At 39.9% G+C, this 14378-nt stretch overlaps 2 protein-coding genes across 3 annotated transcripts; both read right to left on the reverse strand.

Annotated features, from left to right (window-relative positions):
* Nucleotides 1-291: 291 nt before the first annotated feature.
* smyd1b (SET and MYND domain containing 1b) lies at nt 292-7726 on the reverse strand. 2 transcript variants are annotated; one of them, XM_061072163.1, is made up of 10 exons: nt 7395-7726; nt 6042-6218; nt 5355-5568; nt 4492-4622; nt 4240-4278; nt 2694-2889; nt 1662-1754; nt 1391-1554; nt 1097-1265; nt 292-456 (listed from the first exon to the last, which is right to left on the reverse strand). In XM_061072163.1, exons 1-10 carry the CDS (start codon nt 7514-7516, stop codon nt 292-294), a joined length of 1470 nt encoding a protein of 489 aa, XP_060928146.1. In that variant the 5' UTR covers nt 7517-7726. The 2 variants fall into 2 exon arrangements, with proteins under 2 accessions (XP_060928146.1, XP_060928144.1); XM_061072161.1 differs by lacking the exon at nt 4240-4278 and having other exon boundaries at nt 7395-7516.
* Nucleotides 7727-9081: 1355 nt separating this feature from the next.
* LOC133002506 (sepiapterin reductase-like) lies at nt 9082-10171 on the reverse strand. The gene is made up of 4 exons (XM_061072336.1): nt 10097-10171; nt 9781-10009; nt 9382-9669; nt 9082-9236 (listed from the first exon to the last, which is right to left on the reverse strand). The coding sequence occupies exons 1-4, from the start codon at nt 10169-10171 to the stop codon at nt 9082-9084; spliced, it is 747 nt and encodes a 248-aa protein (XP_060928319.1).
* Nucleotides 10172-14378: the final 4207 nt, after the last annotated feature.

A 14378-nucleotide genomic window follows, 5' to 3' on the forward strand; every position in this document is an offset into this window, starting at 1 on the left:
TAAAAATCTGTGAAGACAAAGTTCACTTAAAAAGCTTGTGTAGTTTTTCATTTACTGTAGCTCTGGGCTTTTCCTTTATTATGATTAAGGTATAACATATACAGATTATGAAATCTGAAGATTTATTTTTATAATGTAGTACCACTGGTTTTGTGACGTGGCATCTTTTCAATGTAAAGTGTAACTGCAAAAGTGATACAGGAAATTATCTCGTGATTAATTGTGTAGACTCTCACACCAACACTCAAAGCTGTTTACAGTTAATATGACTTCCTGACTGCAACCCAATGGTTACTTCCTCCGATGAAAGAGATTCTTGATTCCCTCCTCCACAGACCTGGGCTCATGCATCATGGTCATTGGTTTGTTCTTCAGTGCTGCTTCTCTCATACTGTGGTAAACATATTCGTTCTGCTTGAACATCCTCAGCTCCATCTCTGTCTGCATTCGCATCGCCTGTGTAGATATCAGGAAAGACACATGAATGTCCACTCATTAGTTAAAGGTTCAGTGTGTAAGATTTAGGAGAAGGGATCTATTGGCAGAAATTTTGCATTAAATTAAGTTAAATTAAGTTAAAGCCCAGACTGGACAAACTAAACATCTTTTAAATTTTTATGACAACTGAAGGCCACGACAAGTTCTCGCTCATGTTTGGAAGGGGAGGGTGAGGGGTATTCAGCTTCAACGTGCAATTTCACCATTAGATGTCCCTAAATTCTACACACTGAACCTTTAAATCGAATGTACAATAAGTAGAAAGAATTGCAAGTTTGTGAACTGGTCAAATAAAACCGTTGTGTTTATGAGATACCACGACTGTTTAGTCTTTATCAAGTTCCTTAAACTATTGAATTTAGAGAAGAAAAAGTGAAGCTCTGTTTTGGGTCTATCACTGCCTGAGGGAAATAGCTGCCTAATTTTCCACTATTCTTAGCAGTCAGGCACAAGCTGTGTCTTCGATTTGGTTCAGAGCTGGTAGCGTTTGGATGGTTTTTAATGCTCATCACAATGAACAAAGCACATCCTTTAATATCTCGTACAAAAGTCGACGTTTTTCCTGCAGTTGTGCATGCAGAGATGAAATGGTGTTTACCTCCAGGTCCTTGGTGATGGGATGTGTAGGGCCGTGGGTGACCATAAGAATGGCATAGGCCTTACACACCATACTATGTCCAACCTCTATCTCGCCAGCCTGCCAGTGGTTCACTCCGGCTCTCATGGCAGCCAAACCGAGAGCAGCATTGTTTGGGTTGTAGATCTTCCTGTGAAACGGAAGAGGCTTGAATTATATGTCCATCCATCCAGTTTGAAGATTCAGCATGATCAGCATTATAACAGGATAGCATATGATATAAAATGCTCACAAGAGAATGCTCTCTGTACTCACAAGTATCCTTCCACCATTTTACGGGCGTAGTCTGCTGCTTCCTCAAAGTTCTGCAGGTAAGCTTGCACCTCACTTAGCGTGCTCCACATCCTCAACAAGTAGATGTGAGTGTCGGCCAAAACTGGTTCCGTTTTCTCGATGCAATCTCTGCAGATTTTAACCACCTAAAGCAAGAAAAGGAAAGAAACATCGTGTGGAGGTAGGATAGAGCTTTGTAAGATAAACATGGAAAAAGCCAGTCTTGAAGTCGCTAGTTGATTTGATACATTACCTCGTGGTAGTCACCGTTTAATCGAGCATTGTCCATCTTCTCCAGCAGTGAAAAGCAGTAGTCTGTTGCCTCTTTCACCTGATCCTCTGGAGGCTAACAGGTAGAGACAGAGATTGGTCACATTTTAATAGATTTAACAGCATTGCCCAAGTGATTTGAGTAACGACACGATGACAATAAAATACAAGATGAAACATCAAATATTTTTTGGGGGGGACAAAACTGTTTTTTCTTCTTAAAGTCCATAGAGGCAAAGGCCTGATTATTTAACTTTGTTTTTAACTGGGTTATTTGACCCAGTAAAGCGTCCGTCTTCATCCCTGTTAAGAACTTGAATGCTATTTTGCTAATGACACACACGATTTACTCCTTGACACACGTAAAAGACAAGTCTTAGTTATTATTGTTATAAATTGACAGCCTGTTCCAGCACATCAGTGGTTTTTACTAAATACCTTTCAAATTACCTTAAAAAATTACTGTAATATGTCCCAGCTAAATTAGTTTTTCGCTAATTAAAATCATAATTTCTGATGATAGTCCCCGGCACATGGTTTATACAAGTCGTTACCTGATAATGCAAAGCCATATCCATCAATGTCACAGAGTTTTTGCAATTTTTATGGTGGTCAACCTTTAATTTATACACAAAGTAGTAAATTATCAATTATAAGCAGTTTGGTGTTGGAAATTGGGTGAAATTATACATTATAAATACAGTTACTGCCCCAAATTAATTTAAGGTATTGAGTAAATATAGTTGATCTGTCATATTTAATACATCACTGTGTTTCAAATGTGTGTGTGAATGCACGCACACACAAACAGTTGAAAGGTTGAATCCATTGGGACCTATCTTTGCTTTAAATAGGCACTGTGGCTCTGTGTCTCATGTTACTTATCTGTGCTTATCAACCATGTCAGGGCTAAATGTCGGGAGGAGGTTTGGCCTTTTTTTTTGCCCGGTGCACCATGAAAATCCTTCTCTCAGTTCAACATCAAATCAACAGAATCATGCAGAAAGACTCAAACCTTGACTCCGTCCACTTCCCTTCCCCCCAACTTCAAATCATCCTTGATGTGGTCCTTGCAGTGCTCACATGTGCAGTCAAAGAAATATTGGGTTTTCAGCAGTCTTTGTCTCTCCTCGGACAAATTCAAGTAGTTCACGTATGAGACCATCAGCTCCTCGCCCTCTGCGATCTTACCTAAAGAACGCAGCTCAATCCTGAGGAAGAAATACACAGTTACGTCCACAAATACACACTGAAACATTTATATAAACCCTAAATTCCCCTGTCCCACACGGAGGCTGCTTTGGCATCAGTGTGACTCACTAGTTATTTAATAGAATCCTTATCTGGTTCATTTTTTCTGTACTTTATTTATGCTCTTTGATCAATGATGTGGCTTTTAGTTCAGTCAATCCAGGGTCAGATCGAAGGAAGGCATATTAGTGAATTCCAGAGCTGTAATTTCAGACTTATGACAAAGTTGAGTTAGTTAATTATGTAAATAAAGGACTTTTCTATTCTCTATGATCCATCAGAAAAAATGTCTACCTCTGCAACAGTTATTGATTGTAAATTAACAATTTGCAAATATGCCAAACTAAACCAAGTATTAATAAATGTGTGACAGACCTTTAGTAAGTAATTGTTGAAACAAAATATTAAACTCTTATACAGGAAGACATGTTGGCATTTCAGAGGAACACACAGTGCAGTCACATATGGAAACACACACTGTGACAAAACAGTAGTGTATGAGTAAAGATTAATATGTGGGGTTGAAAAGTGAGTTATCTGTGGAGAATAACGTGAAGGAAAAACCCACACCAGCCTGTTGTTATTCTTAATGAGTGAAATAAAAGTCAGAGCATTCAAGTTGCATGATCACACATTCTTTGCCCCTGCTCATACCTGGCATTAACAACATATAGTACAGGTGAATTGATCACTCAGATCACATTAGGAGGTGGTCTGGTCCACATTCTTAAATCTGTGTGAACGTGAACGGGTTGTGAGCCATTATTAAAGTGACCAACTACTCAGCTGACATACTCTTGCTGACTGAGAATGTAAATTACAGTTTAATACTATAATATAGGTTCATAGTTTGCATTTATTATACATTTAGCTATTTATTCATGCCGGCATGCCGCAATAAAAACTGACAGATTTTTTATTCTTTCAATCAAGTGCGTCAAATCTTATTTCATAGTTTAGTTCACAGATTGACACACACACAAACACACACAAACACACACACATGTGACTGACAAAAGCCTTATCCGTCCGACTGATTTACGACAACAACAATGCTTTTGGTCTTTGAAGAAACCAGTGATGTATGTGTCTAATTTCAGTCAGGAGTGGATAGGGAACATGTTTTTACCAGGAATGAACAGAGCCACTGATGTGAAACTGAGTCACATCAAACCTACAGTACAAACTACAGCACTACTGACGAAGACTGTGGAGGGAGTTGGAGTTATATGTAATGATGTATTAATTCAGTATTTAATGTTATAGTCTTAATGGTGCTCTGTTAAATAACACTTAAAGAGGTAACGCACCTCCGTTGAGAATGAAAGATAGTATTCACAGCCGATTGACTGAAAGACAAACAGGAAGTAGTTTTACACCAAACCCAACCTGACAAACACACATTCACACACTCTAGGTACAACACACCAGCGCATACACAACACTTAACACTTTGCATTTCAACTTTTCAACCAAGTTAAGAGTCTATTCCATCAACAACAACAAAAAGAACATTTAAGTGGAGTTCAGCTTCTGTGTTATTTTTGCTTGTTCTTACTTACTTGCCGTGATTGAGGATTACAGTGCAGTTGGGCCAGCAGTTGTGATTCACAAGGCACAAATTTGGGAAAAGCCCGACTCCCACTGCCTGAAGACCCCTCTGGTCACTGACTGTAAAGCCATTGCAGTTGATCTGGGGGAAAGAGGGGAATAATTGTGCATGAACACATAAAATATGGGAGAAAAATTTACATATATTGGATATATTAGATATTACATATATTATGCACAACAGAGTCCAGATTTCAAAAGACTCTTTTCAACATTTTGCTTTGCTTTGTCATAAGACTTAAACATTGTGACCCATTGCACCTCCTGGTTTAAGCCCAATTTTGAACACAATTTCAAGGAGGTTATAAAGGTCACTGCCTCTGGTGGGTTCATTCAAAGTTTATTTTGGTGAATAATGTCCTTGTTGCTGTATTTGGCTTCGGTAACTGTCATTCATGTGATGTGCATGTCATGGTGTTAAGAATCTGGACATGTTGTGAAGCACAAGATGTTACTGTTGAATTTACAATATGGGTTTGACAAAGTTTGACGTTCACAATCAAACTGGTACACTGTGTGCCAGCTTGGAGTCAAGTATTCAACTTGGGCTGTAAACTCAGGTACAAAGAGCACATCTGAATTGAGCTCAGCTATTTTTTGCTATGTCAGCTTCTAAAAACTAAAGCTCTGGTGATAAAGATAAAGAAAGAAAATGTTATGACGTGTTAACAAAGACACCTGAACACATGACTGTCAGATTTGGAGAGGTGGGGCAGATTCCACCCACTATTGTTTGTGCTTATTCAGTGAAAGAAGCTTCCCCCGAGTTGGGACACAACTTTGACATATATGCAGTGTCCATATTTAGACGCACCACTCCAAAGAGATGGGAGATGTCGTCGATTCTGTGCTGTTTGCTGTTGCGGGGCCAGTAGTCGAGGAAGTTGTGGATGTCCACTTTGAACTCCTGCATCTCCTCCTCCTGCATGTCGGATATGTGATCCTCCAGCTCGTCCAGTGTCGTCAGCTGCATGTCAGACACCACGCTCCCTTCCTTGTCCATTCGCCACAAGATGCGAGCAACCAAGCTGGCCACAAAATGAAAAAGAAGACATCATGTGACTGCAGGGGCTTCAAGGGAATCGGACAGACATCATCTTGAGACAAATTTTAAATTCTACAGTAACTGAGGCTGTTATATAACACAGTAATGACAATTTAAAGCAAGTACATAACAGTGACACAAAAACAAACCTGGTGCAACTCAGAGATAAACATTAACCAGTCGTTAAACGGTTCTATTCTCACTTTGTTAAATGTGGTTCTTTGCAATTTCCTTTTGTTCTCTTGATTAAATCAAAATACTCTTAACAACCCTCTTCTTTCCAAATTTAAAAAAAATGGTGGATTAGCACAAGTCAACTACAGAGAATATGCGAAAAAACCGCCACACACTGAAGAAAACTTTACCTGTGTTTTGTCAGCAAAAAATGTATTAAAAAAGTTTCAAACAAATATAATATCTTTCATTCAGTTCCTATCTCCCTCTCCCTCCCCTTACCGGATGTTCTCATTGGGTACTTTGCCAAAGGATTTGATGGCACCGCACTCTTGCTTGTGTTCGGCCCAGCCGGCTCGCTGGCAGGTTCGGTCACAATAATGTGCAAACTTGCACTGGCCGCATTTCTGCAGCTTCTCTTGTCCGCGGAAACAGCTGTGGCAAATACGCTCGCTAAGACTGCAGAAGAACAAAGGTAACATTCAGATCATAAAAAAATCAAAAGGAAATGGAGCTCGAGATTACAAGTTGGTGTTAATATTGTTAAAAGTATAAAAAAAAAATATTACGAGCATTGTGGGTAGAGGCAGTAAAAATCTGTCTTGATCTAATTTTCCACAGTTTCTGTGCAAAAATTGTAGTCCTTATGTCATGTTTCAAACACTGGTGTTATTGATGATATTAATGAAACATGAAAAACAATATTGGATGAGGGATACACAGGCTTAATATGATCCACAATCGCATTATCTTTCCTCCGTATCTGATGGTTATCTTGTCCATTTCAAAATGCATCCCAGTGATGCTCCAGACGACGCCGCTCATTTTCAAAGCCTGAGAAGTGAGCCCAAGGTTCCAGCTTGTTTCTGATTGTTCCGGATGAGATGAATGTCGTTAAGTGTTTGCCTCTTTTATCAGGTTGCTCACACTATTTTAAGTTAGTTATGTTAGGATGTTGTTAAATTACATCACAGGAGGAATACAGCGGTCAGGGTTAGTAAAATCAGATTCCATTGCCCTTAGAAACAGGAAAATGTTAGAGGACAGCTGAGACCCAAAAGTCCCCAACAAGAAAGTGAGAAAAAAAGATCATGTATCCGCCCTCTGATCCAGAGCCCCACCAAAGTTGTGTAATTGTGTGGCACTGCTTACTGGTTGAGTAGTTTTTGTGTAACCCTGCTATCTAAAAAACACTTGCGACTCTTTGCTTTCCTGGCTTCTAAATGGTGGAACGATCTCCCCATTGACATCAGGACAACAGAAGGTCTACACATCTTTCACTGCAGACTAAAGACACATCTCTACCGACTATACCCAGGATTAAAAACCAAACAAATATATGTTTAGTCGCACTTATATGCCACTAACATATAGCATTTTGACTTTCTTGAAGCAAAGCGTACTTACTTGATTCTTGTTGTTCTGGGTTTGTACCCTCATGGTTGAATGCACTAACTGTAAGTCGCTTTGGATAAAAGCGTCAGCTAAATGAAAGGTAATGTAATGTAATGTAACAAACAAGCCAAAAAACATTAACATAACCTTCTTGGCAGGGGGAATCATAATCCATATATAAACTGACCAAATCTTAACACATTCCCAACCACACTCACACAGTTTGAGTCTTCACCGTACCTGTCGAACACAACAGCCGAAAGACTGGGCTCTGAAAAAATCACATCTCCAGCCCAAAACTCCTTGGTCGCCTTCAGACCCCTCCCTTTTCCAGGTGAGTTGAATATTGCCACGTTCTCCATGGTCGCTGCACTGGTTCCTGAGATGCTGGCCAGTGAAGGTGAGCTGAGAAGAGAGGAGCGTGGCAGCGGTAGGAAGAGGCTAAATACAGCGATAGGGTAGTTGAGGAACTTGTAGACCAATCTGTGCCCTCTGTGCTCTTCAATGACAACTGCACATTCCTCAACCAGGGTACTGAAATAGCCCTCCACCTCTTGAACTGTACCAAGAGAGACAGACAAAGGGGTTGGGGGTGTCACATTAGTTCGCCGTCATTTGCAAACAGATGTGTCAATAAAACCAACAACCTCGCTAAAAAGTAACACGTTTTAACTCATTGTCGTTCTCTATGCTCCTGTCTTTTATTTGAGTTGTGCTCACACTTTCTGATTTTTATCCTGTTAAGTGACCCCGGCTGTGATTTGGTAGGTGCCTGATCCCTGGTAGTTATTTCTGTCCCTCAGTTGTTGCTGTCAGTCAGTAGTGTGTGGTGACGTTGGACAGCTGCGAGAGACAGAAGCTGAGCTGATCCATCTTGCTGCCTCTACTGTGTTCTAGTGCTTTCTGTCCCTCACCAATTTAGGGTTAGGTTCAGGATAGGGTTAGGGCCTTTAGGGTTGGGCATTTAGTTGTGATGGTTAAGGTTAGAGTAAGGGGCTAAGGAATGCATTATGCCAACTATAGAGACAAGTGTGTGTTTGTTTGTGTGTGTGTGTGTGTGTGTGTGTGTGTGTGTGTGTGTGTGTGTGTGTGTGTGTGTGTGTGTGTGTGTGTGTGTGTGTGTGTGTGTGTGTGTGTGTCAAGGTTTTAGGTGAATTTGCCACGCATTGTATCGATTTTATATTATTTAATGACTGAAAATTACAAACACTACATGTACATATTCATGTAGCTATTCAAAGTACAAGCAAAACAAGGATTCTCCAAATACAAAGGTCATTTCTAGATCATGTATTAAAAAACACAGTGATTTCACTACACAGCTGGGTTTAAGATAATTGTTAATTTATTAATAATTATAATTGAATAAATATCACAATGAATTTACATCAACATCAACGCAAAACTGTTTACAATGAACAGAGGAAAATAAAAAAGCATTTTCCTTTGAAAACAACACAAAAACATGAGTGACATCATACATGTACAAGAAAACAATGTGTGTTTCAAACCAATCACATATTGATTTGTACTGGGTGGAATGAAGTTTATGAAAGATCTTGTTTATTCTTATGATTGCTGGACCCTCGTGGATTCCTATCGCTTCAACGGCAGCGAATCTCCACTGTTTCACCATTGTGCTGGTTTATGAGCCCAGAAAATTCTGAACTGAACAGTTCAATTGTGAAGAATCTAACCAAGCTGACTGTGTGTAGCTGGTCAATATTGACAGAAGTACAAGTATTTATATGTTAGCATGTGCTCTGCTGCTTTGCAACAAGCTTTAAACAGGTCTCCAGCGACAAAGAGTGGCTGTGTTGATGGCCTGGCTCTAATACTCACAGTTCACCATGGATACACACACACATGTAAAATCTAGTGATATACATTTGTTAATAATGATTCTTCATTCTCAATTATACGAACATCACACTTCAAAGAAGTCCAGGTGTTTTCCTGAGGGAAAGTCATTGTCATGAAGCAACTTAACCAGTTTGACTGCAGACTCCTGGCAGGGAAGCAGACAATGACTGACGCCTGTCAACCTCAGAATATCCTCCTGCATCTCTGTGTCCATCGGACCTGAAGGAAACCAGAAAAGATGGAAGCATTAAGATTGGAAACTGTTTTGTCAACTGGTGCTCCAAAGGACAAACATGAATTAGGTGTTTAAATCTATAACAGATTATGGCTTCACTAAAGCAGTCAGTGGTAGTTTCTTTGTTACCTGGTGAATAGCTGAGGACCTTGACATGTGGTTCCTCTTCAGCCAGAACGCTGAACATCATCTTCCTGGCGGCCTTGGCGGTGCAGTACAGAACCCAGGACGGTAAGGCCTCTAATGCAAATATTGACGAGACGTTCACCACGTTCCATCGCAGGCCGGCTCGGCATGGAAATACCTTCAGGACTCCTGCAGTCAAAGCCAGAGCTGAACTGACGTTAAAGGACATGTAGGAATTCACCATTTCAAGATCTGTGAAGTTCTCAAATCCGGAAATCTTCCCCAAAGAGCCTGAGAGAGAGAGAGAGGTAGAGAGCAGAGAGCGGATACATTTTGACATTCTATACAAAAGAAGCATTAACCAGGATCTCCACGAAACAAAGTCCCCCATTCAAGACTTACCCGCATTGTTGATAAGGAGCACATGATCAAACTCATGTACAGCCTCCTGATTCACCATCCTCACTGTTTCATTCACCCCTTCTCTGGTGCCCAGGTCGACGGCGATGCAGTGAACAATCAGATGCTGGTTCTCACTGGAGCTGTGCAGCTCTTCCTTCAGGTCCTGCAGCAAAGTCCCAGAGCGAGCCACCAGCAGGAGGACGGAGCCAGGCTCGAGATAGTGGGACACCTGCAGGAACACAAGACATGTGTTTTTATTTATTTCTGTCTTTCTTTCCTTCCCCTCTTTCTTATTTACACCCAGTAAAACACTTACTTCATGAGCCAGCGCCCGTCCGAACCCTTTAGACGCTCCAGTGATGATACAGATCCCTCTCCCAAAAGTCGCCATTTTGCTGAATTCTTGCAAAGTTTTAAAAAAACTGGAGGTCGCTTAAAAGAAAAGGGAATTTGAAGCGAAAGTGAAGTGAGAGAACAAGTGCGTCCTGCTTTTATCAGCTTGTGAAGAGGACATGGCCACTGAACTGTTTATATAATCAGGCTTGCAAGCAGAACTAATGTGATTCATGTGTTATATTTCAAAGTGAAAAGAGAATTGTGACCACAGAGAGTGGAAATGGAACAACCACAGATTTAAAGGCTTTAAAAATACCTTTTAGAACTGATATGACTTTATCTATGAAGTAGCTTTGTGACTAGCATTATATAAATATGAATACAAATAAGCACTGCATAAAATGACACAATAGTCGCAATATTTAAGATTTTGTGCAAGGTCATTTCAATTTAACTCCTCTGTATCTGTCGTCTCCCAGATAACACTCATGTGGATTTCAACTGCTCATCAGAGGCTCATTTGGAAATGTCACTTGCAGCATTCAGCGCCGTAGACTAAAGGTGTCTTGATGGGCTGTGGTGGAAATCTGAAATAAAGATCGCACAACAGACCCGTGCCAGAGATTGAGAAAGTATCTATCTCTGTGAAAAGTTAGTTTAGTTTATGCTCATGATGTTATCTGGTGGGAAGGAGAACCAGATGTCCTACGCATTGATACGGTCGGTCACTACAACAATGATTTAATGATTGTTTTGCATTTAGAAGGAGTTAATCAACTTCATGGAAGCTTCTTGCAGCTTCTCACTCTTAAGTTAGCAGAACGAGAACAAGACACCATAACTTCCATTACAGGGTAGTCTTTGAAACTGTAGGAAATGGAAATTATATTGATACAGAATTTACTTTAAAAAAAAACAACAACTCAGAATTAAGATGCCTTGTAGTGAGTAGCAGTTCACTTGACCACCTCTTAAGAGTGGGAACAAGGCCAAACATGAGTAAACTCATAAATCCATGGATTTCATTGTGAATTCCTGGGGAAATAAGTTCTATTCACCGATGACAAAGATTCTGATTTATGGCCGTAACAGACTGACAGAAAGAGAATGCACGCTGAAGTAGGATAACTGCATCCAATTTACCAAGAAGAAGTCCCATCTGTTCTCTGGAGACAGAAAATTACCTGGTGAACATGATTTCACACTAAGGCGGGATAAAGACCCCCTGACACATCGCAAAGCTTTCAAGGAAATACTACAATGGTGTAGAAGACAAGAGAATACCAAGGAGGTCTGACTGTCATGGACTGTAAAAATAACAAGGAGCACAAGGAGCCCAAAGATCTCCTTGGAATGATGTCAACATGGACAACATGTGCATGCTGTTGCGGAGAGGGGGGGGGGGGGGGGGATACCAGTAATTGAGATATCCTTTACTTTTCTGCTTTATATTACCTATTATTTTGTGGTATTCTGATCATTGATGCACAATTAAACTTTCAATTCAAGTTGTTTAGCCTCATTTTACTAACTGAATATTACACTGAAGAACGAAATAGAACAAAAACATCTTGACACTTTTAGAGCTCTTTGCATGGGAGCAGTATTTTCTTCCAGACAGCATGACTCTTGATTATCTTGCAAGTTAACTACTTTTCACCTCCAGGCTGAGAGAACATGACCCATGACTCATGAACTGCTTGCTGAGTTCCTAATGCAAATACAATGACATTATCAGTGACTTTACGCAGCTACACTTTACACAGGCATTAGCCGAAAAGCATTGCCATACGTAAATTCTACAAATATAATTGTACGATCATAAATAAATAAATGATCGTTTTCCTGGGAGTCTGGTGATACTGTTGTCAACAGTCCTAAGGCACCAAAAATCAAATGACCCAGGATTTTTGTCATGCACTCCACCACGTGCACTACAGGGTCTTGTGGCAGATGTTTTGTGAGTCTTGGCCTGTTGGTTTTTAAATAAGAGTTTAGGAACCGAACTTAGAAGCCTCAGTGGAATTTTGCAATATACCTCTGACATAAAAACTTCAAATGTTCATATGGGTGTCTCTCTATCATTTCAAGCCTTTGAAAACATGAACTCATGTGTTTGTTGTAGAGAATTTTAAATTTGACCCACTTTCGACTCACACTCGAATCCCTTGTGTGCTCCTATTCACGCGTGGACAATGCTGCTTTGATTCTGCCTTCGTAGTATCAACTACAACAATCTTTTTACTACACTGTCTTATTCTCGGTTGACAAAATGTTTGAAAAATGTCAAATGTTACAAAGGCCATTCATGCCTGAATCTGTGTCTTTCCTCGTAATAGCACTAGGGTTGCAAAGTGGCGGAAACTTTGCAAATATATTAGCATGCTGATTGAGGATTGTTAATCTGTTCATCTGGCCTATTTCCATTCATTTATCCATCAATTGTAAAATATGTTTACAGACGATTGCAATTGTTTGGCTAACTATTTATATCTCTGGTATTGCATTAGTGTTTTTTTACAAACTGTTTTCTCATCTTATTCTACAGAGCAATGCCACGTGCACTATCTCATGTGTGGAGACATTTCAAACCCATCCAATGTAGAAGGAAAGGCTGTGTACATTTGCAAATATTGTTAAGACCTATGTTAAGAAAGACACACCGATGCAGAAGAGTATAGTAAAGTGCCCAAAGTTTCCTCAGGGCTCATATCAGCTTATGACAAAACAAAGTGTTTATATTTATGTCTGTATATGACAAGGTAAATACAGTTAGTATAAATTACCCACAACATTTCCAGTTTATTCCCGTTAATTCCCGTATATTCCCGTTTATTCCCGTTAATTCCCGTATATTCCCGTTAATTCCCGTTAATTCCCATGGAAAGTTTCCAACTTTGAATATTCCCGGAATTTTGCAACCCCTTAATAGCACTAAGAGAGAGGGGAACTGGCAGTGCTGGAAGTGCATCACAGGGAAGCAACCAAATGCAGTACATGGAGGAAACGTAGAGGCATTACAGCGCCCCCTAGTTGACAAAGGGAGTCAGAAGATTTTGGAGAAGGAAGAGTCTTTCCCCTCTGCAGGGTGTCGGCAGCGGGACACTACTGCTCTCTCATGGACAAACCTTACAGCTGCAGTGTAGTGAGTGTTTTCCTGGTCACCTGTTTCTGGGATATTTAATTTATCTTCCTCAAAGAGGGAGACTGATTGTTGGTTTACTTAGCGTTGTGTACTAGTTGTGTTCTTGTTTTTAATCAACAAGACACTTTCTCTTTTTCAGGATGTCGATTTTCAGTTCTCAATGGAAGAATCTGAAATTTCTTCAGGTTCTTTCACTTCACCCCTGGTTTAATTACTTTGCTTCACCCTTCACCCCCTTGTTTAGGGGACGTAACAAAGTGACACATACGTTTTACAGAAAAAAAAAATCTCTTCAGAGATTTGCAAATCTAACAGTAAGTTTATTAAACTGGCTGGAAAGTTGATTTGATTATTTAAATTAATCAGTATATTAATACAATAAGAGCCTACCATATCCTTCACTAATATAGAAAGCTGGGGTTGGGAGAAACTAAATTCAACAGATAAGGGGATAACGCAGTACTCTAACTGTCCTCTGTAGAAAAAACAAAAATAATTCCCTGAAAAAGTTATCAGTGCATATCAAATTTAGACCGCTGTAACTTTTCACCTGTTTCTGTATGTTTGTTTGTTAGCCAAAACCAGGGGAGGGGTGGGGGTTGGGGAAGGAAATATTATGATTATGTTCATTCAGGTTAGATAGAAAAAGGGTTAGGGGGTTACGGGGTTAGGGAACAAATAAAAACAAGTATTTATCTAGTAAGTATCCCCGTCCATTCATCCATCCATCTATCCATCTATCCACACATCCATCTATCCATCCATCCATCTATCCATCTATCCACACATCCATCTATCCATCTATCCATCTATCCATCTATCCATCTATCCATCCATTCATTTATCAATCCATCCATCCATCCATCCATCCATCCATCCATCCATCCATCCATCCATACATCCATACATCCATACATCCATACATCCATACATACATACATACATACATCCATCCATCATTCCATCCATCCATTCATCCATCCATCTATCATCTTCCCATCTGTCCATCTATCCATCTATCCATCTGTCTATCCATCTATCCATTCACTCATATATCCATCTATCCATCTATCTATCCATCTACCCATCCATCCATCCATCTATCATCTATCCATCT

Source organism: Limanda limanda, chromosome 5, assembly GCF_963576545.1.
Source record: "Limanda limanda chromosome 5, fLimLim1.1, whole genome shotgun sequence".
NCBI classification, from domain to species: domain Eukaryota; kingdom Metazoa; phylum Chordata; class Actinopteri; order Pleuronectiformes; family Pleuronectidae; genus Limanda; species Limanda limanda.

Bases quoted from the DNA above. Each gene is read 5' to 3' on its own strand.
- smyd1b (XM_061072163.1), bottom strand. From the start codon at position 7,516: ATGGAGAACGTGGCAATATTCAACTCACCTGGAAAAGGGAGGGGTCTG. The intron at 6,219-7,394 runs GTACGGTGAAGA...GTTCTTCTGCAG, and splicing joins TCGGCTGTTGTGTTCGACAG to TCTTAGCGAGCGTATTTGCC. The intron at 4,279-4,491 runs GTAAGTAAGAAC...TTTGTCTTTCAG, and splicing joins GTAATCCTCAATCACGGCAA to TCAATCGGCTGTGAATACTA.
- LOC133002506 (XM_061072336.1), bottom strand. From the start codon at position 10,171: ATGGCGACTTTTGGGAGAGGGATCTGTATCATCACTGGAGCGTCTAAA. The intron at 10,010-10,096 runs GTAAGTGTTTTA...GTGTTCCTGCAG, and splicing joins GACGGGCGCTGGCTCATGAA to GTGTCCCACTATCTCGAGCC. The intron at 9,237-9,381 runs GTAACAAAGAAA...GGTTTCCTTCAG, and splicing joins GGTCCTCAGCTATTCACCAG to GTCCGATGGACACAGAGATG.